The sequence below is a fragment of the Micromys minutus genome (assembly GCF_963924665.1).
Source record: "Micromys minutus genome assembly, chromosome: 9".
In the NCBI taxonomy this organism is placed as follows: domain Eukaryota; kingdom Metazoa; phylum Chordata; class Mammalia; order Rodentia; family Muridae; genus Micromys; species Micromys minutus.
Window position 1 is genome coordinate 49,677,245 of NC_137978.1, and position 22,209 is coordinate 49,699,453.

General features: G+C 49.9%; 1 protein-coding gene across 1 annotated transcript; it reads left to right on the plus strand.

The window, feature by feature from the left end:
• Positions 1 to 4,088: 4,088 nt before the first annotated feature.
• On the plus strand, positions 4,089 to 6,203 carry ID3 (inhibitor of DNA binding 3). The gene is made up of 3 exons (XM_080920881.1): positions 4,089 to 5,009; positions 5,124 to 5,206; positions 5,705 to 6,203. Exons 1-2 carry the CDS (start codon positions 4,710 to 4,712, stop codon positions 5,181 to 5,183), a joined length of 360 nt encoding a protein of 119 aa, XP_080777007.1. The 5' UTR covers positions 4,089 to 4,709; the 3' UTR covers positions 5,184 to 5,206; positions 5,705 to 6,203.
• Positions 6,204 to 22,209: the final 16,006 nt, after the last annotated feature.

A 22,209-nucleotide genomic window follows, 5' to 3' on the forward strand; every position in this document is an offset into this window, starting at 1 on the left:
CTCTAAGTGTTTCTGAAGTGTTTAAAAGGCCATCTTAACCCCCCCATCTCCATCTCTATAAGAACCCATGTCTCCCCCATACCCCAGTTGTTCTTCATACTGTCTTTCTTAGGAACACCCACATTTCTGGCAACTACTTCTAGAGGAAGACCAACTTCCAGGGGTATCTTAGATCCCACCAAACACATCAAATCACGGAAAGGTTCTGACTTCACATCCTTTGTCCCCACGGTCCTCCCAGCTGTCAGATGGTAAATATCATTTTCTTCCCAATCTTATGGAGCTGATAACTGAGAAGGAGCAGCCTAAGGGAGACAACGTGAGGGTGAGTAACCTAGCCAACGCCGGGGTCTCCTGTTCCTTACTCGTGTCCTCAGGTTCTTGGGTTGTACTTTGGGGTTCAAATTTGCCCAGAGAAGGAGGGACAGGCTCCCAGAACAACTTCACAGCCACTTTCTCAACAAATAGGTAGATATCGAAAAACCGCATGGGCCCGGCAAGATGGCTCAGTATAAAAGTGCTTGCCCTGGACTCCTGAAGGTCTGCATTTGATCACTGGACCCAGAGTAGAAGGAAAGAACCTGGTTCCCAAAAGTTGTATTCTGACATTCTCAAATACACTGTGGCACATACACATTGTGGCACATGTGTGACTGCAGTTACATATACATACACGGCTAACACATTCACAGACCTTCTATGTAACTTCGGACAAGGCTCTAAGGTCACCTGGATCCCCAAGTCTACACATGGAGAAAAGATAGCCAGCTAGGTTGACAGCAGCCCAGTTTAAGCAAGACATCTGCAATCCTCATCATCATGACATTGACTTTGAAATTCACAGCAGAGAGACCCCACTACCACCACGTCTTAAATTTCTAAAGACCAAACAGTAATAGCTTGCAGTTCTGCCAGCTCCTCAAAAAAAAAAAAAAAAAAAAAAAAATCAGAGAGCACAACATGGGCTCCTTTTTTTTTTTTTTTTTTTTTTTTTTTCCTTTTTATAATTTTGGCAGAGGAAGATGCAGTTCCTGGAAATGCTTACAAAATGATTCCTGACACTAGGAGGAGATAGTTAAAAGCGGGGGGGGGGGAAGGAAAGAGAAAAGTTATCTATACACAGACTGAAAGGAGGAAGATGGAAAGAAAAGGGAGAAACAAAAGAACTAAAAGAGAAAGGGGGGCTTTAAAGGGCCCCAATTCAGGGGACGTTATCAAGGTCTCAGCATCTGCTATTCACAAGCCGCTCGCCGGCTGGGGTGGCGCAGGCCCCGCCCCCATCTCGGGTGTCCGGCGCTCATTGGTGGGAGAGGCAGTCGCCGGCCGGTGACTGCCCGAGGAAAGGTTGCCTGGGACACGCATCCCTGTGTGAACGCATGACGTCCCACCCTGGCGCCAGGCTGTCTGGGGCTGAGTCTTAGATCAACACAGCTGTGGGACCCGGACCCACAGCTGGGCAAAGGAGCGGATTCCTCAACAAAAAATAGGATTGTGGGAAAAGTTCTGAAACAAAAACAGCGCAGACAAAAGCCTTAATGACATCCTTTCATAAAAATAAAAAATGCAAGAGGGGGGAAAAAGCTGGTAAAAGGAGCAGAACTGGGAACAGAAAGTTCAGAGGCGTTTGGAGTAAGAGGCTGAGGCCCCGCCACCGCTAAACAAGTTGCAGAAGGCCAGGGCGAGCCGGCCAGTCTGCTGTGCAGGCAAGAGAGAGCCTTTGGGGTTTAAATCTATTCAGTGATCCCAACCCGACCGAAACCCGCTCCTTTCAGACTTAGACTCTTAGGTCAGAAAAGACCCTTAAAGGTCATTTGCTCCCTCCCCCAAAGTAAGGTCCAGGAAGAAAGGATTTGGGTCCAACGGTGAGTTATTGGCATGCAGAAGGACAGAATGCGGCTTGATAACCCCACAGCACCTTTCTGCCCTAGCCCCACATAGCCTACGGCTATTTCAGCCTGGAAGCGTCATGAGGAAATCATAAATGCTATATGAAGGTACTTTACAAACTGTAAACCCAGCGACCGGCTATCCAACCCTGAGGCAACAGACGTAGTAATGGAGGACGGGGAGATAGTGGACCTGGGTGGGCTAAACACCTACTGCACATCTGGCCCCATGAAGACGGAGGGAAGGAGGAGTGTGCTATTCTCAGAGAAGAACTGTATGATTCTTTTCTTTCTTGAGACAGGGTTTCACTCGCTATTCCCTGGCTATCCTGAAACTCACTATGTAGACCAGGCTGGCCAGGAACCTCACTGCTACCTGCCTGCCTCTGCCTCCTGAGTGCTGAGATCAAAGGCCTTTTTTTTTTCTTAAGATAAATTAGGTCAGAGTCGGGTATAGTAGTGTGCCCCTTTATTCCCAGCACTAGGGAGGCAGATGGTCTCACAGTTTGAGACCAGCCTAATCTACTCAGAGAGTTCCAGGACAGCCAGGGTTACACAAAGAAACCCTGTCTCAAAAAATAAACAAAAGGGGTCAGTTTCATTAGCTCCATTTAACAGGCCTGAAGACTGAGGCTCGAAGAATAATTTATTCCAGATTCACACAGCTAGGGAAATAAAAACAAGTTACGTTTTGAACATAGGTCTACGGGGCACTGAAGGCCATGATTTTTCTAGAAGCTCCTGACTTAACTATTTTGCACATACAAACAGAAGTAAGTCTTCACGGCAGCCGAAGAAAGGGTTCTCTGTTCAGTTTTCAAGGAGTCCACACAGCCAAGGAGATTTCCCTTCCCGTGACCACATCCCTGGCATTTGACTTCTTCAGCGTATACAGTCTGCCTTGTGTTTTCCCAGGTTAGATCCTTCCTGTGTTACTGTGAAACAGTGTTTCCAGGAGAAAACTTTTCAGAGCCATCTTTCTTGGGACACAGGGGCCCAAGGTATGATGGGAAGAATGAAGCTTCCAGACTGGTTTACCTGTGATGTCATACGAGAGAGCCAGTTTATATGCACTGTGCTGGTCCACACACCTCATCCAACTGTCAGACAAGCATCTGGGGTTCTGAGTCAGAAAGTATTTATAATAATCCTTTAGTGCCCTCTCTCTCTCTTTCTCCTCTCTCTCTCTCTCTCTCTCTCTCCTTATATGGCTAATCAAAGCTGGGTTTGCTCAAGATTATCTGTAGATAACCAGCAAATGGCAGAGGTGTCGGATTGAACCCAGGGCTCTGGCTCCCTGGACCAGTCCTTCCAACTATTGGAACTGTCCCAGCTCAGAGGTCCCATTGTTCTGATGACCAATGCCACACACTACTGATCGCTTAATTGTTTCCTGTGTTAATCTTGTCCCCAGACATTGTGAGATTCTCGAGAGCAGGAGCCTGTGTTTCTTGTGAAGCAACTCCATAAATATTTACCAGGCTGATCGATTAAGAAGGCATTTATGACTGCGGAGGAACCCCACCTGTTCTCTTCCAAGACGGAAACCAGAATTTGAGAACTGCAGAGGCTTTCAGGTTCTGGGAAGCAGAGACAGGCAAAAGAATAGAGTGCACTGTCCCTTTTGCAATATGGGTTTGCCTGCCTTCTGGCTCCTCTCCTGCTGTCTCAGATGGTGACCAGGGCTTCTTCAGCAGGACTAGGAATAATCATGTCCAGGTGGCTGCCCTTCCACAGCAGAAAGGGACAGACCACAGGGCGATGAAATTGCTATCACTTTCTTCTCAGACCGTGCAGTGTGCAGAGCGAGGGAGATTGTGCAAAACGAGGATGCAGAAGTTAGACTGCTGACCCATTTGGTGTATGTATGCCCACGGAGGGAACCTTCTAAAAAGGTTTATGCAGCAAGCATTCCTTGTACCCTCCATATTTGAAACCTTGTCCAAAATTCGAATCAAATTCACTTCCAAAACACAACTGGGCATATGTTTAGTTCCTTAAGGAGTTCATGGTGCAAAAGGTCCTCGGTTTTTCTTACTCCATGGAAAAGGATTGGACTCAGGCTGCTTTCTTCTCTCTCTTACCCCCTTTTCCCCTGTTGCTCAGATAAATAGTGTTCTTTGCTCAAACCTCCCCTTCCCTCCTCCTTCTGCAGTCTCAGCGCCTAGCCCAAATCTGTTTTCTTCATTGTAACCTCAGCTTCACCGCAATTAATTTTTCCCCCCTCTGGTCACAAGATAATTCCTGACGCCAGTGAGTCTGGAGGTCAGACGAGCAGCAAATTGGGGAACAAGGCGGCACTAATTCCTTACAAGTTTTTCTCTTGAAAATTCTTGAGAGAGGAGAGAGACTCTTTAGTTTCTTTAGTTGTTTAAGGGATTTATGACCTCGGAGCTGTGGGTTCGAACCAGTATTGGACAGGGGGGAGGGGACCTCAAAGAACTTGGGCGCCTCCAGAAAAGGCAAATTCTTAAAAGTTAATGGTTTTAAGTGATTTTTTTTTTTTTTTTTTTCCAAATCTGTGCTGGCTCAAGAGCCCCGCCTCTCCTCGCTATCAGTGCTTCCTCATTCCTCGCATCCGAGGCTCGGCGGTCCCCGGCGTCAGACCAGCCTGAGGAAGCCTGTTAGCAATTTAAACCCACTGTGAACGCCCAGGGCTGGGGAGGCGGTGCCCAGGGTGGGCGGGGGTGGAGCCTTGGCGGTCTGTTTTGAATAAGGGGTGTGTCCTAGAGCGGACACTATAAGAGCGGGCAGCAGCAGGCGCGCTCGCACAGTTTGCTGCTTTAGGTGTCCTTCTCTGCTCTTTTACCTTTACTCTCCAACATGAAGGCGCTGAGCCCGGTGCGCGGCTGCTACGAGGCGGTGTGTTGTCTGTCGGAACGTAGCCTGGCCATCGCTCGAGGTCGCGGTAAGAGCCCGTCGGCCGAAGAGCCTCTTAGCCTCTTGGACGACATGAACCACTGCTACTCGCGCCTGCGGGAACTGGTGCCCGGAGTCCCGCGGGGCACTCAGCTTAGCCAGGTGGAAATCCTGCAGCGTGTCATAGACTACATCCTCGACCTTCAGGTGGTCCTGGCAGAGCCGGCGCCTGGACCCCCGGACGGTCCGCACCTCCCGATCCAGGTACGGGAAGGAGCCAGACCGGGCTGATCTGAGCGTGCGGGTTGGGAATGCTGCGGGTCTTCCCCACCGGATCCTCTGAGTGCCTTGGCTAACTCGTCTCTTATCCTTTCTCAGACAGCTGAACTCACTCCAGAACTTGTGATCTCCAAGGACAAGAGGAGCTTTTGCCACTGACCCGGTCGTCCTGGCACCTCCCGGTAAGTTTTCTCCTGAAACGGGCGAGGAGGGAGGTTTGCATGGGAAATCCTACCTTTGACAGAACATTGGGAGGCTTAGGGTTTAGAGAAAGCCAAGCCACCGAGAGGCAAAAGACTTCTCCGTGATCACTTAGAATAAAAGAGAATAAAAGACAGAACCAATGTCAATATCCCGTGCATTCCTAAGGCACGCTGTCTGTGCTCATCCCGGGTGGCCAGAGCCCAGGGGAGTGGGCGCGCGGGTCGCACCAAATGAGTTTTTCAGTAAAAGGAGCCCCCCTCCCTTCCACTAGTGTTATTTCCAAGCGGGAGGGGGAGTGGTGACTCCGCCTGTGGTCCTTTGGCGCCAACTGGGTGGAGGCAGTGTGGGGCGCGGAGTTATCAGCTGGAGGTAGAGACCGAGTTTCCTCCCTGGCGCCGGCCAGTCTGCGGCATCCTCCGCCTGGGCGCGCTCGGCGGAAACTGACGGCTCCCTCGCTCTTCTCCTCCCCCGCCCAGAACGCAGGTGCTGGCGCCCGTTCCGCCTGGGACCCTGGGACTCTGGGACCCTCTTCTCCAGCCGGAAGCCTGAGGGCATGGATGAGCATCGATCTTGCTCAGCCCTCTCCACTTACCCTGAACTCATGCCTCGAGGCTGGACCTGGAGCCCGAGAGCGAAGGACTGAACTTTGGGTGGCCTCAAGAGCTTGCACTCGCCGGTCAGCTGCTGGGCAACGTCACTCTGTCCCCACCCTGACTCGAGTCTTAAAGGACTGGCTTTTCCGAGAATGGGGTGTCGAGGGTGTATGTGGGGGGGGGTGCGAGTGGCTACCCTCCACACTCTGCCAAGGCAGCGCAAGAGCTGGTCTTCTGGTTCCCTCTGAGAGAAGCTCTGCTGCCCTGATTATGAACTCTATAATAGAGTATATAGCTTTTGTACCTTTTTTACAGGAAGGTGACTTTCTGTAATCATGTGATGTATATTAAACTTTTTATAAAAGTTAACATTTTGCATAATAAACGGTTTTTGAAAACTTGGTTGTGATATCTTTCGCCCTCCAGGGAGTTTGGGATGAGCAAGATTAGCATACCCTTTTAGGGGGATGAGAAAGTTCTCAGTTGAAACTGAGGGGGTAGGGTGGCTTAGTAGGAAGGGCTCGACATAGGACTCCTCAGATCCATTGGAGGTTAAAGGCAAGGACTTGTGGTCCTTACTCTCAATTACAGGAGCCTCTCCTACAAGTGTGAGTCTTTTTTTTTTTTTTTTTTTTTTAGTTCTTTACTCTGCAGCCGCTCTTAGATGCTACAGATTATTGGGCATACCTTCCTGGCTCCTCGGTATAAAGTGTGGGGATGAACCATTTTATATTAAATAAGCCGCCAGGCCTGCTTCCCCTTTGTGCTTTCTGGTCTGGCTTCCTCCCAGACTTCAAAACTTGGAGAAAGAAACCCTGGGGATCCAGGTTTTCAGCATTTGTGAGGCAAAGACATACAGACCTCTTCCGGGTTTGAGACCAGGCTATATATATGTAGTGAGTTCCAGGATGGCCAGAGCTACATAGTAAAGATCCTGTATAGGAAAACCAAACCTGGAGCTGGAGAAATGGCTCAATGGTTACGGACGCTGACTGCTCTTGCAGAGGTCTTGTTTAATTCCTAACAATCACATATTGGCTCACAACCGTCTGAATCGGGATCTGATGCCCTCTTCTGGTGTGTGTCTGAAGTTGGTATCAGTGTACTCATACATAAAATAAATCTTAAAAAAACAAACAAGCAGGCTGTTACCTCAAATCTGCAGCCATTTTTCGGGGGTGCAGGCTAGCTGGGGAACCCTCTTTAAAGTTTCCCTTAATGTTCAGTAAACTTTGACCTGGGATTTGAAGAATAGTAGTAAGTAGTATTGTGGTTGGCATTAGACTGGCCATTTTTGGGGTCAGGCCTGGGAGTTGGGCAAAAGGCAACGAAGCTATCAATTCGTGCCCCCTTTATCCACCCCCCAACGAGGTGCCTCCCCAGGTGGGCTGCATCAGACCCCCTTCCTCACTGAATTCCTGTTTATATGATCTCATCTGTGTCGGCCTTGGCATGTGTTAACTTCTGTTTCATAACATCTCATTACCCTTTGAGCATTAACCCTGGTGAGCTTTCTGGGGTGAAGCAGGGTCGTGGGGGAAGGGGGGAACAACCTCTTCGCCAATCGTCCTTCTAGTCTCACTAGTAGTTTTTAACCTGTTCTGGGACCTGGTTTCCTCTGAGCTGGTGGAAGATATGCGCATCCTTCAGAAATCACACAGGGAATTTTGCAGAGTAATAGCAGACCTCCCCCCTTCCTGGGGTCCTGTTTCTATGTGAGAAGACTTTGCCTTAAATTTAAGACTCCAGTGGCATCCATCTTGGGTTGTGTTAATAACGTATGCTCTGTTCTCTGAATAAGTCCTGGGTTGCCTGAGAACTGCAGGCTACCCCTCCCATGAGCGAGTTTCCGAATTTGTACCAAGCAACAGTTCTGAGGCTCTGTTCACTTAGGAAGTTCACCAGGGAAGGGCCTGAAGCTTCTGTGGAGCAAGTCGCTTCACCGGGAGCCCAGCTGCCTCCAAGGACCCAAGATAATGATGGGAAACTTCTTTGAAATGCCTCACACACCTACGAGGCATTATTAAGCTAATTCCAAGGAAATTGCTTGTCAAGACTCCCAGGGCTGAGCAGTTCAGGTGGCCGGGACAAAAGCTTAGGACCATCTCGCCAATCCATTAGTCATTAGAAACTGAAAGCAGTTTAGCCCTAGGTCAGAAACCTCTGAGGTAGTCTGCTGTGGTAATCATTTAGGGGCGTGCCTACAGGTGCTCCGAGTCCATTTCAGCCTAATCTTTTTTCTAATCAGCAAGGTGAGTTATCTTGAATAGGTTGATCAAGGTCACAGCAAGGAAGCGGGAGATGGAATTTAGGAAAGACGGCTTCCTCTAGTTTTAAAGTCTGGGTTCTCATCTCTACTTCTGTCAGAAGTGACTGGGGAAAGAGCCCAGTAAGAGTTTGTGGAGGAAAAAAAATAAACACGAAAGTTATCTTAGTTCTGCATGAAATGGAATGATGGTACATCCCCTGAAATTGTATGGTTCAGATAAAAGACCACACATGAAATATATTCCTGGCTTCCTTTTAACTATGTAATTTAGAGTCCTGAGCTGATCTCGCAAGCTCCGAAGCACACACAAGCACGCACGCAAGCACACACAAAAACACATATATGTTAGCACATGGCTATACAATTCCTAAATCGACAAAGCAGGGATTCAAATTCCTGCCCGCGACACTTGCAAAGGGTGGCCTTCCAAGAATGGGACGCCCCTCTTCAATCTCAAGTCTTCCGAAGAGTTATGGCAGTCCGTAGTTACCACTCTTTCCCAGGCCACCCCCCACCCCCCGGCTGCACCCTTAAAAACTTCTGGCGCTCGCTTTCCCGCAAAAGTGCAGCTCTACCCACTAGCCCGCCTCCAGGCGAGAAGCGGCTGCCCGGCGCCAGGGCAGGGCTGAGTCTCGGCCCACGTGGCCCAGAGGCTGGGAGGGCGTGGCTCCCGGCCCCGCCCCCAGCTCGGCCCCGCCCCCGCCCCGCTGCCCGCGCTCCCCCGCCCCCCGCGGGCCCTGGGGGCCGCTCGCAGGTGTTCGCTGGCGCCCGGATGTCTGAGCTCTGGCTCCACTCTGGCTCCGGCTCCCTCCGCAGCCTGCGGGCGGGGCTTGCAGCCCATCCGGAGCCTCGCGGCGCCCCCGCTGCTCTGCCAGCAGCAAGGCTTGCAGCTTCCAACCCGGCCTGGGGGGAGCCAATCCCCCCCACACACACACACACTTACACACCCGGCCGAGTCACTGACCCCACTGCTCCCGCGCTGCCCCCATCGGAGCTCTGGCCGCTGCAGCATTAGCCGCACCCCCACCCGGGTTTCCTGACTCTCGGCCCGGAGGCCGCCTGCATCGCATCCCGCTCCTTCCTTCCTTCATTCTTTCAGGCAGCGCACATTCCTCGGTCGCCTGCGACTTGCCCTGCACAAGGCCTTGCCGACCTTCCGAGAGTGGCCTCCGGCCACCAGGCTTCCCTGTCCTCCCACCCCACCCCGCCCGAAGCTGGCTGTGACACCCTACTTGACGCCAGAGTTCTCTGATTATTCTCTCTCCAGTCAGGTTTCACAGTCCGAGGCCAGGCTAAGGGGTCGATGTTGTAATTATGAGAGGGTCAGTCTGCAAGCCCACTAATGGGTCAGAGAGTGGCTCGAACTGGGGTTCCAACTAGCTGTGTAATGGCTTGTGGCCAGAATAAAGGGTCCTGGAGACCAAGATTTGGGGTTGCCTTTGACAAGCTATGTAAGGAAGGGCAGCTTTCTGTAAGTAGGATGTGATGTCACGTGCTACTTAAGAGTCTTGTCTTGACCTCTAACTTGAGCACTGAGGAGGTCGAGTCAGGAGAATCCTAAATACAAATGCAGGAGTCTTGGATACGAAGCAAAAAATAATCTTAAAAGTAAAAATAAGGAGTTGGCGAGGGGGCTCACAGGTTAAAAAGAAAAACTAGCCTGGTCTTCCGGAAAGCCAGAGTTTGGTTCCCAGCACACACTGCAGATCCAGAGCAACCAGCGCCCTCTTGTGGCCATCATGGGCATGAGCACACATATCATACCCAGATAATGAAAATAAATCTCTAAAATAAATACGTACGTGGAGTCAGGCGAGGCAGTGAATACCGGTTATCCCTATACTTGGAAGGTAGAGGCAGAAAGATCAAGAATTTAAGGCCATCTTCCACTACATTGAGAACTGGAGGCCAAGCTCAGCAGGTTAAAGGAACTAGCTGCCAAGCCTGAGGACCAGAGTTCAATCCCCAGAGCGTCCATTATGAGAAAAGAACACCCTCCCGTGTTGTCCTCTGATCTTCCGTGCATGCTTCAGCATGCACATGCCCCAAACACAGTCACACACAACCCACTTTTATAAAGTCCTCCGGAGGCCAATCTCAGCAACAGAAGACTCTATCTCAAAAAGCTACAAAAGACCAGTGCATGGGGCACTGGAGAGATGGCTCAGTGGTTAAGAGCACTAGCTGTTTTTCCAGAGGTCCTGAGTTTGACACCCACACGGAGGGCTCACAACTGTCCATAACTCCACTTCCAGGGAACCCAACACTTTCCACACAGTTACGCATTCAGGCAAAACACCAATTCCCATAAAATAAATAATTCTTAAAAAAGAACATTGGACAGGAAACACTGAACGATCTAAGCATAAAAGTACAAGGGAGAGTTCAAGACCAGACTGGTCCACAAGTTCCAGGACAGGAAAAAGGAGGGGGGGGGAGGAGGAGGGGGATGGGGAGGGGGATGGGGAGGGGGGAGGGGGAGGAGGAGGAAGAAGAAGAAGAAAAGCTTGAGCCTAAACCTCCTAGATTCTAGGTCTTTCCAACCACCAGCCACGGAGGTGTCCCTCAGCCAGGGCGTACTGTCATGCCTGCTTTGGGGATGGGGTGAGCTGGAGTCTTGCCACAAGAGCTTCACCCACAATTCTTACAGAATAACTTCGGGGGGGGGGGCTGCTGGAAGGCACAACCCTGAAGAGGCTCTGAAGAGGGTGCTCAGGAGGACACTTATGCTCTGCCCCGGCCCAGCCCTTTCCCTGCACCTCAGCGCCGGGAGGGAAGGAAGCCTGTGAGAACTGCCCCGGCGGCTGAGCGGCCTTCTTACAGACACATCCGGAACTCATTACCCTACATCAAGGTGGTCGCTGGCAGGGAGTGGGGTTGAGGCTAGACGTGTGTAGTGTACAGCAGGAAAGAACTTAGGCCCAGCTGAGTCTCCAGGATGGCTCACCCACTCCATGACGCTGGTTCTTCTTACGGAGTCTTCTTTGGTTTGTCAGCCTGTGCTCTTTCTAGCATCCCAACAAACAGTTTTAAGACACTGGCCTCTGTACCCTGTGCCAAGGCCCTGTAGGTTAAGTGGAAGACTTGGGGGGGGGCACCAATACAGATGAACACATTCTCCCCATCTCGCACCCCCCCCATCCTCACCAGGGCTGGAGGTCCGATGGGTCTGCCAGCGGCGTCCAGATGTATGACAAGCTGCACTCACTATTCATGGTCTCTTGGTTTTCTCCCAGGACTTATCCTGGTGGGGGGTCCTACAACCTGCCAATCACCCCTTTCATTGCAGATGCAGATGCATAGACCAGAACATCAAGACACTGTTCAAAAGAGCCTGTCAGGAGTGCACAGCACCTTACAGCCTACGTGACAACACAGTCTGAAGGAAGGGTGTGTCTCCCATCTCACCCCCTGAGGTCCTGTGACCCTAAGCCATTAGGGTCTTCTCGGAGTGCCCAGTGTTTGCTGTCTGCGAGGCTTTAGAATTTTTGCACAGCTTGGGGACCCAGCTGAGCAGTAGCCGTTTGACCTCTAACACCATTCCCATCTTCAAGTAAAAAGAGAAGGATCTCATTACTTAAAGCTTTGAGACTGAGAAGATGGCTCAGTTAGGAAAGAGCCTACTATGCAGGCACTGAGGACCCCTGAGTCCTCATCTCCAACACTCACATAAAAAGCCGGCACAGCAGCCTGTGCTTGTAATCTGGGTACCAGGGAAGGAAGAGACAGGAAGGCCCCGGGGAGTGGGGGCGGGTTACTAGTAAGTCATTATGGCCCAACCCCTGAGCTCCAGGTTCAGTGAGAGGCCCTGTCTCAAATATAAGTTAAATAACGGTAGAAGAAGATGTCTGACCCCGACCTCTGGAGTCTGCACATACATGTCCTTGGACACACATTTGCACACACACACACTGCAAAAGCCCATACTGATCCACACAGCATACAAACGTCCCAGCCACGGCAGCTCTTCTGGAGCATGATTTCCGTGACCCTCGAAGCAGACACACCTGGCTGGATTCCTGGCTTTGTCCTTAATCGGCTTTGCCACCACAGCTAAGTCATTTTCCTCTCAGAGCCTAGCTGCATCGATGACACGTGTAAAGCTCCTGGCACTTGATGGGTGACCTCCCACCAAGGAGTCTGCGGGGTGCAGTGTCACATTCCCTCACAGCCCCCCCCCCCAGAGGCAGAACTCAGCATCCCAGGGCTGCCTTTGCAGTGGGTGTAATCTCCACAGCTCGACAGCCCGTCCAGGGGAGCCCACCAGTACTTAAGGAACAAACTGAGCAGGCAGGCCATCAGCTGGACTCCACTCCTGAGCTCTGGCACCTTGGACAAACTGCTTAACCTCTCTGTGCCTGAGGTGCCTCTCTGCCATCCCTGAGAAGAAACAGCATCCCAGAATAGATGATGACTTAGACAAGGTCATAAGGAAAAGAAATACTCACAGACCTGGGACTGAAAAGCCAAACTCTAGGGGTCAGGGACCAGATGCTTGGTCTAGTGACCTGTTCACTGTGAGCAGCCTCTCACAGCCTTCTAGCCAAAAAAGTCCAGGAGGGGTATTTGTCCTCCTATCTGCTCTGTCCTCCACCCCTCCTGTTCTTTCTACATTGCCCCTTTTTCTTCTTACCAGATTCCTCTCCAACTCCCTCCATATAAAATATAAAACAATGGCCTTGAACTTTAAAAAAAAAATTATTTTATGTATGTGAGTACACTATTGCTGTCTTCAGACCCACCAGAAGAGGGCATCAGATCCCATTACAGATGGTTGTGAGCCACCATGTGGTTGCTGGGAATTGAACTCAGGTCCTCTGGAAGAGCAGCCAGTGCCCTTAACCATTGATCCATCTCTCCATAAAAAAAAAAAAAATATATATATGTGTTTATGTTTTACTGTAAGTGTGTAAATGTTCTGTCAGCCGCATATCTGTGCGGCACATGCATGCAGTGTCTGAGGAGGCCAGAAGAGGGCAGCAGTTCCCCTGGAACTGGAGTTACAGACAGCTCTGAGCTGCCCCATGGGTGCTGGAAGTTGAACTGGAGTCCTCGGAAGAGCAGCCAGCGCTCTTAACAGCAGAGCCATCTCTCCAGGCCTGACCTTGAACTTCTGACCCTCCTGCCTCCACCTCCTACGAGCTAAATCACAAACATGCACCGTCATACCCTTCTCCTTCTTTTCCTATTCACCACCATCACCACCACCATCATCACCATCTAAGGTTTGCGTTTGGGCACAATAGGCCACAGCCTGTGGATAGACAGCAGAGAACATCTTGCAGGACTCAGTTCTCTTCTACCAAGTGAGTCCTAGGGAGTGAACTCAAGTCTTCGGTTTGGTGGCAGACACCTTTACCTAGTGAGCCGTCTCACTGGCCCATGGTTGACCTTTGCTAGGGAAGCACTTTACCAACCGAGTTCCGCCCTAAGCCTCCTATGTGAGTGACCCTGTTAAAGCTTCCGTTTGAACATGTGATGGTTAATATAGATATTCAGAGATTTTGTATGTTGTTTTTCCAGACAGGGTTTTTTTGTGTGCATTCCTGGCTGTCCTGGAACTCATTCAGCGGATCAGGCTGGCCTTGAACTCACAGAGATCCGAGTGCCTATGCCTGAAAGTGCTGGGATCAAAGGTGTCACCTGGTCAGACATTCTAATATCTGTGGATTAAATAAATACCTGTGCGTGGCAGACTTTCCCTTTTACTGGCTAAGCGGATTTGGATGTATGACTTAACCATTTCTGTACGCAGTGTCCACATCCTTAGAATGGGAGCAATGGTAGTTTCTTTCTCTGACAGTTGTGAGGACCAGTTAGCATATGGTACCAAGAACTGTCCTTTCTCTCTCCCTTTCTCCCTTTCTCCCTCTCTCCCTCTCCCTCTCTCTCTCTCTCTCTCTCTCTCTCCCACCCTCCCTCTCTCCCTCCCTCCCTCCCTCCCTCCTTCTCCCTCCCTCTTTCCCTTCCTCCCTCCTTCTCCCTCCCTCTCTCCTTCTCCCTCCCTCCCTCCCTCCCTCCCTCCCTCCCTCCTTCCCTTCCTCCCTCCCTCCCTCCCTCTTTCCCTCCTTCCCTCCCTCTTTCCCTCCTTCCCTCCCTCCTTCCCTCCCTCCCTCCCTCCCTCCCTCCCTCCCTCCTTCTCCCTCCACCTGGCTGCCATTCATTATCTCAGATGCCAGGAGAGGCCTCTGTTCTCAAACATTCTGTAGCCATCCGTGCTGTGTCTTCGTGTAAAAATGTGGCATCGTTTTTTCCCCCCTCTTTTCTCTTTAAGTTAAATTGACATCTCAGGAAGATATACCAGATTTTTATCACATGGTTTTTGTGAGACCCGGCACCAGGCCAGCTTCACACAGCCACACATGTGCCTGCATGACACAACCCTGCGGACACACATGGTCTGAGAAGCCTGGGCCACGCTGAGCTCCTTTCCAAATGGGCCGGAACAGGCCGTGAAGAGCTGAAGGCGGGCTGAGCAAGGAAAGGCCGCCACGCCCAGCCCTGCCTCCGTCCCTCCTTGCTACGCAATCTGTGGAAAAGCTTCCTCCCTTAGCTTTCTCAGCTCACCTATAAAAAGAGTTCATGGTCTGTACATTTGGGGTTCTTTTGTGTATCGTTGGGGATTAAACCCACAGTCTGGTGCATGCTAAGCAAGTGTGTTCCTCCATCACGACAGGTCTCCAGTCCCTCACGGGTTCTGGCAGGGTCTACAGAAAACGTGGAGAATTCCTGACTCAGAGATTGCCATGTTCCCAATGATGAGCGCCCTTACACATCTGGCTTGTTTTCAGTTGAGGAAAAATTGTTTTAAGACAGTGAAACTCGGCTGGAGAGATGACTCGGTGGTTAAGAGCACTGACTGCTCTTCCAGAGGTCCTGAGTTCAATTCCCAGCAACCACATGGTGGCTCACAACCATCTGTAATGGGATCCGATGCCCTCTTCTGGTGTGTCTGAAGACAGCTACAGTGTCTTAACAGGTCTGCCGTATTACCTCTTAACACCCCAGTTAAGTCAATGAAAGGTTTTCCTCATACAGTTATTTTATTTCATCCTCAATTATGAATAAGAGATTAAATATGTTTGGGTTAGGGAAGGAAGACCAGCAAGGCAGAGTTTTCAGTCTAAAGTGAACATTTCTTTTGAGCCATAGTGTGTGTGTGTGTGTGTGTGTGTGTGTGTCTGTGTGTGTGTGTGCTTAAATGGCTAATAGCTTTCTCTGTTGATTGGGGTTTTGTTGTTGCTGCCCATGGTAATGGAAATTCACTCTGGTATGCCAGGAAAACACCCTGACCACTAGGCTATCTCCCTAATGCCTCCCACCCAGTAATTCTGAACCCAGGCACAGAGGTGCAGTCCCATCATCCCTAGCACTGAGGAGTCAGAGGTCAGAGCATCGGTAAAAGGGATAGCCTGGGCTACTGAGCAAGGCTCTGTCTCAGCAGACGGAGAAAAAAGCAAAACCAAGATTATTCTGAGAGCTCCCTGAGGTGGTGAATGTGCAGAGGTGAGGCCAGGGAGAGATCAGGGTCTGTGCGCCCTCCCCGCAGGTGAAGTTCTCAGAGCGAAGCCTTCATCTGGACCACCCTCTGGTCTCCGCATTGGGGGTGTGGCTGTCAAGTCAATGGTGCTAATTAGGACAGCGTTCCTTATTGGACACTTGGTGTGTGAGGCTCTGGTGACCTGAGTTGGGTCCCACAGTGAAAGGACAGAAGTGAATCCTAAAACCCCTCCTCTGACCTTCAAGAGTGCCTTAGGCAATAGCACAGGCAACATAATTACCAAAGTCATAGAATGGGGAGGCACCATAATTACAAATGCCACAGGGTGTGGATACAGAGGACATTTAAATTGTCTTTGCTGATTCTACCCTTAAAACGTCTTTGGTTTTTGAGACAGGTCTTTACTCTGGTCTAAGCTATCTTGGAACTTCTTATGTAGCCCAGGCTAGCCTCATACTCATAGCAATCCAAGGACACAGAAAGAATTTCAATTGTCTTTGCTGATTTCCACACTTAAAACGTTTTTGGTTTTTGAGGCAGGTCTTTAAGTCTAAGCTATCTTGGAACTTCCTATGTAGCCCAGGCTAGCCTCAGACTCCCAACAATCCATCTGCCTGGCCTCTCAAACGCCAGGATTATGAGTAAGAACCACCACCACGTTCCACTTCCTGCTGTCTTTCATTGTTATTGTTTACTTGGGTTTTCGTTTGTTTTGAGGTGGAGCCTCCTATGGCCTTGTCTATCCTAGAACGCAGTATGTAGTCAAGAATAACCTCGAACTTCTAATTCTCCTGCCTGTGCTGAGATTACAGGGTGTAACACCACAACTGGTTTATGCAGTGCTGGAGATGGAACCCAGGGCTTCATTCAGTGTGAGGTAAGCCCTCTACCAACAGAGGTCCATCTGTAGTTGTTTGTATTTATTTATTTTTTTACATACAAAGAATCTGTTTTACTTTTTTCTTGTGTGTTTTCTATATGCAGATGAGGCAATTTTTTTTTTTCTTGAGACTTATGCATTTGGGACCCAGTCAGTTGAGTAGCCTGGCAGTCTGGGCTGAGGATGTAGCTGGAGTGATATTTGCCCGGCTTGTAGGTGGCCTTGGGCTCCATCGCCAGCACCCCCACGGGGATAGTTGTACACCCTCACTTCCTTAACATTAATATGGAGTTAGTGATCCGCTGGCCTTATTCAAGGCGTCCCAGGAGTGGGATTCAGTGAGGACAGCTCCCTAACTTTTCCCTTCCCTCCTCTCCTACACAGCAGCCTATGATGAGGTCTAGACAGCAGGTGACAAAGCTCTTCTGAGCTTCTTTCTTCCTTCACACAGTGTGGCGCCTTCTACAATGATCCTCCATTCTGAGACCCTGGGCCTGTTGCTCAAGTCCCATCTTCTTCAGAAAAGCTCCTTGAACTCCCATGTTACCAACGTCTTGACCATCACAAACACCCCTCCGCACCCTGGATATTCCAACACCATATAATGGACCTTAGTACCAAACAGGTGTGTGTGTATGTGTGTGTGTGTGTGTGTGTGTGAGAGAGAGAGAGAGAGAGAGAGAGAGAGACAGACAGACAGACAGACAGACAGACAAGCAGGCAGACAGATGCAGAGACACAGAGGGGGCAGAGACAAAGAAAGAGAGAGAAACAGAAACCTGGAGAGATGGTTCAGTGGTCACCAGTACTCTACTGTTCTTGCAGAGGACCCAAGTTCAGTTCCCAGCGCTTACAGGCAGCTGACAATTGTAATTCAATAGACAACCTCTGCACACACATACACATAATTGAAAACAATCACACACACACACACACACACTCACATTTTAAGAGGTCAGGCATGGTGGCACTTGTCTTTAATCCCAGCAGAGGTGGGCAGATCTCTGTGAGTGGAAAGCCAACCTGGTCTACAGAGGGAATTTCAGGCCAGCTAAGATATACAGTGATAACCTGATTAAAGAAAAAAAGAGGGCTGGAGAGATGGCTCAGTGGTTAAGAGCCCTGACTGCTCTTCCAGAGGTCCTGAGTTCAATTCCCAGCAACCACATAGTGGCTCACAGCCATCTGTAATGGGATCTGATGCCCTCTTCTGGTGTGTCTAAAGATAGTGACAGTGTACTCACATTTATAAAATAAATCTAAAATAAATGAAGGAAGGAAGGAAGAAAGCAAAGAACACAGATTTGGACTGGATTTGGACTGGCAAGATGGCTCATATGGAAAACCACCTGCTGGGATAACACGAGTTCAATACCCAGCACACACATAAAATCCCAGAGCAGGGCTGGAGATACAGCTCAGCAACTAAAGCACTGGCTGTTCTTCCAGAGGGCCCAGGTTCAATTCCCAGCACCCACACGGCATCTCAGCGCCATCTGTGACTCCAGCAGGCAAAACATCATTGTACATAAAATAAGAATGGATGGATGGATGGATGGATGGACGAACAGACAGATAGACAGATGGGTAGATAGATGGATAAATACCAGCACCCTTGTGATCTCTGCTCTGTGGAGATAGAAGCATCCCTGGAGTTTGCTGGCCACTTCGTCTGGCTGAGTGTGCAAGCTCCAGGCTTAGTGAGTGACCCACTCTCTGACAAAGGAAAACAAGCGGGCTGGAGATGGCTCCTCGGTTAAGAGCATTTGCTTTGCTGAGGCTCTGTTTCTAGGACCTAGATGGTGGCTCACACTAGCGCTAGTTCCAGGGGACCCCGTGCTCACTTCTGCCCTCTGCTGGCCACAGGTATTCATGCTGTGTCAGTGCATTCATGAAGGCAGAGCATTCATACACATCACATACATTTTAAAAAGCTAAAATAAAAAATTTTAAAAGGTGGATGGTAACCGAGAAAAACACTCAATGTCAACCACTGGTCTACACACACACACACACACACACACACACACACACACACACACAGAGATACACATACACACATGTACACACACATGTATACACAGACACACACAGACACACAGATCACAGATACACAGACGTAACACACTTACACACATACACACATGAATATACAGGGGGGGGGGTGAATGAACAGGGACACACACAGAGGAAAAAGTTATTGCTATTAATCTGATGCATGGTATCAAAGTAAGACCCTGTTCACCCTAGGCAATGGCTTCAAGATTAAACCACCCCCTCAACCTTCTAAGAACTTTGTATAAACTCAATGCGTTTCACCCTTACACCTTTCTAAGTCCCCAAGTCACAGATGGGTACTCGAGGGGCAGAGAGAGGGTCCTTGTTCAATGCTGTGTCTCAAGGCAGGCCTCAACCTCTCTGAATCTCGGACTCACTCTGAGCACCTTCCTGTCTGTAGGCTTTGGCCTGACATCTGCAGCAGTTCACTAAAATGGTGCTGTCCTCATGTGTTAAGGATGTTGAGATTCAGGTAAGCGAAATAAGTCACCCAGTCACACGGTGAGGGAAAGACAGCATCATGAGTTTATCAAAGCTAGCCCCCCACTCCCCACTCCACCCCATTCCAGTGCAGGTCTTTTATTTAGTGTCTGGAGGCCTCTGTGTCTTCCTGTTAGGGACCCTCAGATCTAACTTCCATGGCCCTAAGAAGTGACTGAGTCTCTGGTGCAGCAGCGTGGTACCCCAAGGCAAGGCTGACTACAAAGACTGCCCCCCTTACCCACCTCCTTCAGCCTCAGCAGCTAGGGTCAGGGGGCTCACCGAGAGGGCACTCAAGGCCAGGCTGCAGCCACAGATCTATGCACACAGCTCAGAAACCCCCAAGGCCCATTGTCTCCCCAGGAGACAATATAGATAAAGGACCTAGCCAAGTGGGCTGCTTGCATCCTTCTGTAGTCATGGAAACCCCTAGGGAGACAATTCCAGAGCCCTCCCTGTCACCCCCCTACACCCTGCAGCTGTGTCCCAGCCCCCTGCAGGAGGGGAACTGTTGTTAATTGCCACCGCCCCTCCCCACTGCCACCTCTAAAAAGGACACAGCTGGATCCCCCTCAAGCCCCCTCCCCCAGCAGAACTGATACTGCTGAAGGGTCCTTGGGCTTTAAGTTCTAAACCTTCTGGGTCAGCTTAAGGTTCCGAGGTGATGAGAAACGCACTTGATCCCAGAGTCAACTACCAGAGAAAAAGGCCCAATAGAATCCGCCAATTCAGAAAGTGATAGCATAGGTTTCCGGAGTGTGACTGCCCTCTTGTGGCCATTGAGTGTAACTGTCGGCTGTCCCACTGGAGAGAGAAATGGTTTCCCTGGTTCTGTAACGACTGTGTTGTGATTACTCTCACTCTGTGCGGTGGGAGTTCTTATCCTACTTTTGAAAGTTTAAGCTGAGACTCCCAGAGAAGATCCCAATCAAGTTAAGAGGATCAACCTAAACAGCATTAATTCAAAATACTGGCCACTGCTTTACCTGCCTCAAGGCTGTAAAGGGGGAAATGACCAGGGTGGGTGGATGAGTAGGAGGGGGAAGTGCGTTAGAGGGAGATGCTAAGGTTCTTCCTCCAGGGCCTGGAGAAGGAAATGCAGGGGAATGTCAGCCTCCGAGATGACCCATCACCCTTCCAGGGTCCTGACTCAGTATTTCCCCAGACACAAAGTTCCAGAGACTGTGTCAGTGGCCGGAAACTATGTCTGGGAAGGGGCTACCATCTGCTTCCCCTTCGCCTTGTGAAGACTAAGCCTGACAGGAGACATGGAGCTAGACCAGGAGCACCTTTAATCTAATGAGGCAGAAGAGTGTGTCAACAGCTATAATTACGGTGGAATTGGCTTTGGGCTAAGATACAACAGGTGGTGTGAACTGGGGTCATAGTGGCATCTGGGGACGGGCATCAGCTATCACTACCCAACACCAGTAAGATTCCAAAGTCCTGGGACTCTGGGCTAGGAGTAAATTTGTTTTTGTTCTTTATTATATATAAGTACACTGTATCTGTCTTCAGACACACCAGAAGAGGGCACCAGATCCCATTACAGAGGGCTGTGAGCCACCATGTGGGACTTGAACTCAGGACCTCCGGAAGAGCAGTCGGTGCTCTTAACCGCTGAGCCATCTCCCCAGCCCCTAAATTTGTTTTTGACGTCTGAGTGCCCATCATGCCAGAGAGGACATCAGATCTAGTTCACACTATAGATGGATGTGAGCCACCGTGTGGTTGCTGGTCCTTTTTGAACCCTGTGCCTGAGATCAGTGGCAACTGGAGCTACTTTGGTTTTGCTGGAGACTGGACTCAAGGATCGGCGACTAGGCAAGTGCTGTATCTGACACCCTCCCATGCCAGGCCGGGCTCTACCACTCTGCTCGGTCTGGAGTTCAGATTTTACTCCAGAGTTTCGCTTCTATTGTTCTGAAGCATTTAAGGCACAGATGAGTTCTTGTTTTTTGTTTTTTTTTTTTTTTTTTTTGTCTTGTTTTTAATTGAGAGTACTTTGAATCAGGAACAAACATTTTCAATGACTTAACAGGCTGAAAAAGAAAGACAAGGGGCCTGGTGAAGCACACTGTAGTTTCTGGTCTCCCAGTGCCCGGTGCAGCGGGGAGAGGGTTGGAGTTTGAGGTCAGCCTAGGCTATACAGTGAGGTCTATCCTTGGCTACATTGAATGCTGGAGGCCTGCCTGGGCTACCTGATACACCCATCCCAAAAACATCTGCAAAAAAAAAAAAAAAAAAAAAAAAAAAAGATGAGACAGACAGACAGACAGAGACAGGGAGAGCTAGCAAGCACAGAGTGTTTTTTCCCCAAGGTTGGAGGCAAAGAAAGACGTTTTAAGCAGAACACTGTGAGTCCTCGAGGAGTGGAGGAAGTTGGGAGAAGTGTGCTGATCAGAACTCAGGGCCAAAATGTGAAGAGGCTGAGAATCAAAGGTCCTGGTGGCTGGGGAGTGGGGCTGGGGGCTGGGGACGGATGGTCCGGCCATGGTGGGGAGCTGCTTGCTAGACCATAAGCCAGAAAGAGACAAGGTGAAGCACTCTCAGGAACAGGAAGAGAAGAGATTGATCATGGCGCTCCCCCAAACTACTCCAGACACGCCCATTGGTTCTCTCTCTGTTTGGATCTAGTCTGGCCTTGAGCTATAGGCAATCCTCTTGCCTCAGCCTCCCAAGTGCTGGAATTATGGGCACAAGCCACTAACTAAATCCAGAAGAAAAAAAATTTTTTTAAACTAGACCAGCAGTAAATAAATAAATAAATAAATAAATAAATAAATAAATACATGCAGCAAACGTTTAAATTAAATTTATTCGCTGACAATTTCATGCATGTATGTAATGTGTTCTGATTACTCTTAATCCCACCCTTTTCTCTACTTCCCACTCTCAGGCCCCCTTATCCCCAAGAGCAGCATTTTTTTCCTTAGTTCTTAGAGTGTAGTAAACAAGCGCCACATCAAGTGTCCTATCACTGAGCTATATGTGCAGATGGATGGCCCCCTTTCATGTGGGGTCGCCTCCCCAGGTCCCAACATCTGTGAAAAACATTGTCAACATCTGGAAACATCTGGAAAGAATCTGCCCAAACCGGAAGCCCGGGCCGCGTCCTTCTCTCCACTGTCTACGCATGCGCCAGGTGCGACAGCTGACCACTAGATGGCAGCCTTCCCCTTCTTCCCCAGCCCTTGTTC

Coding starts and splice junctions, on each gene's coding strand:
- ID3 (XM_080920881.1), top strand. CDS start 4,710: ATGAAGGCGCTGAGCCCGGTGCGCGGCTGCTACGAGGCGGTGTGTTGT. Junction 5,010..5,123: donor GTCCGCACCTCCCGATCCAG/GTACGGGAAGGA, acceptor ATCCTTTCTCAG/ACAGCTGAACTCACTCCAGA.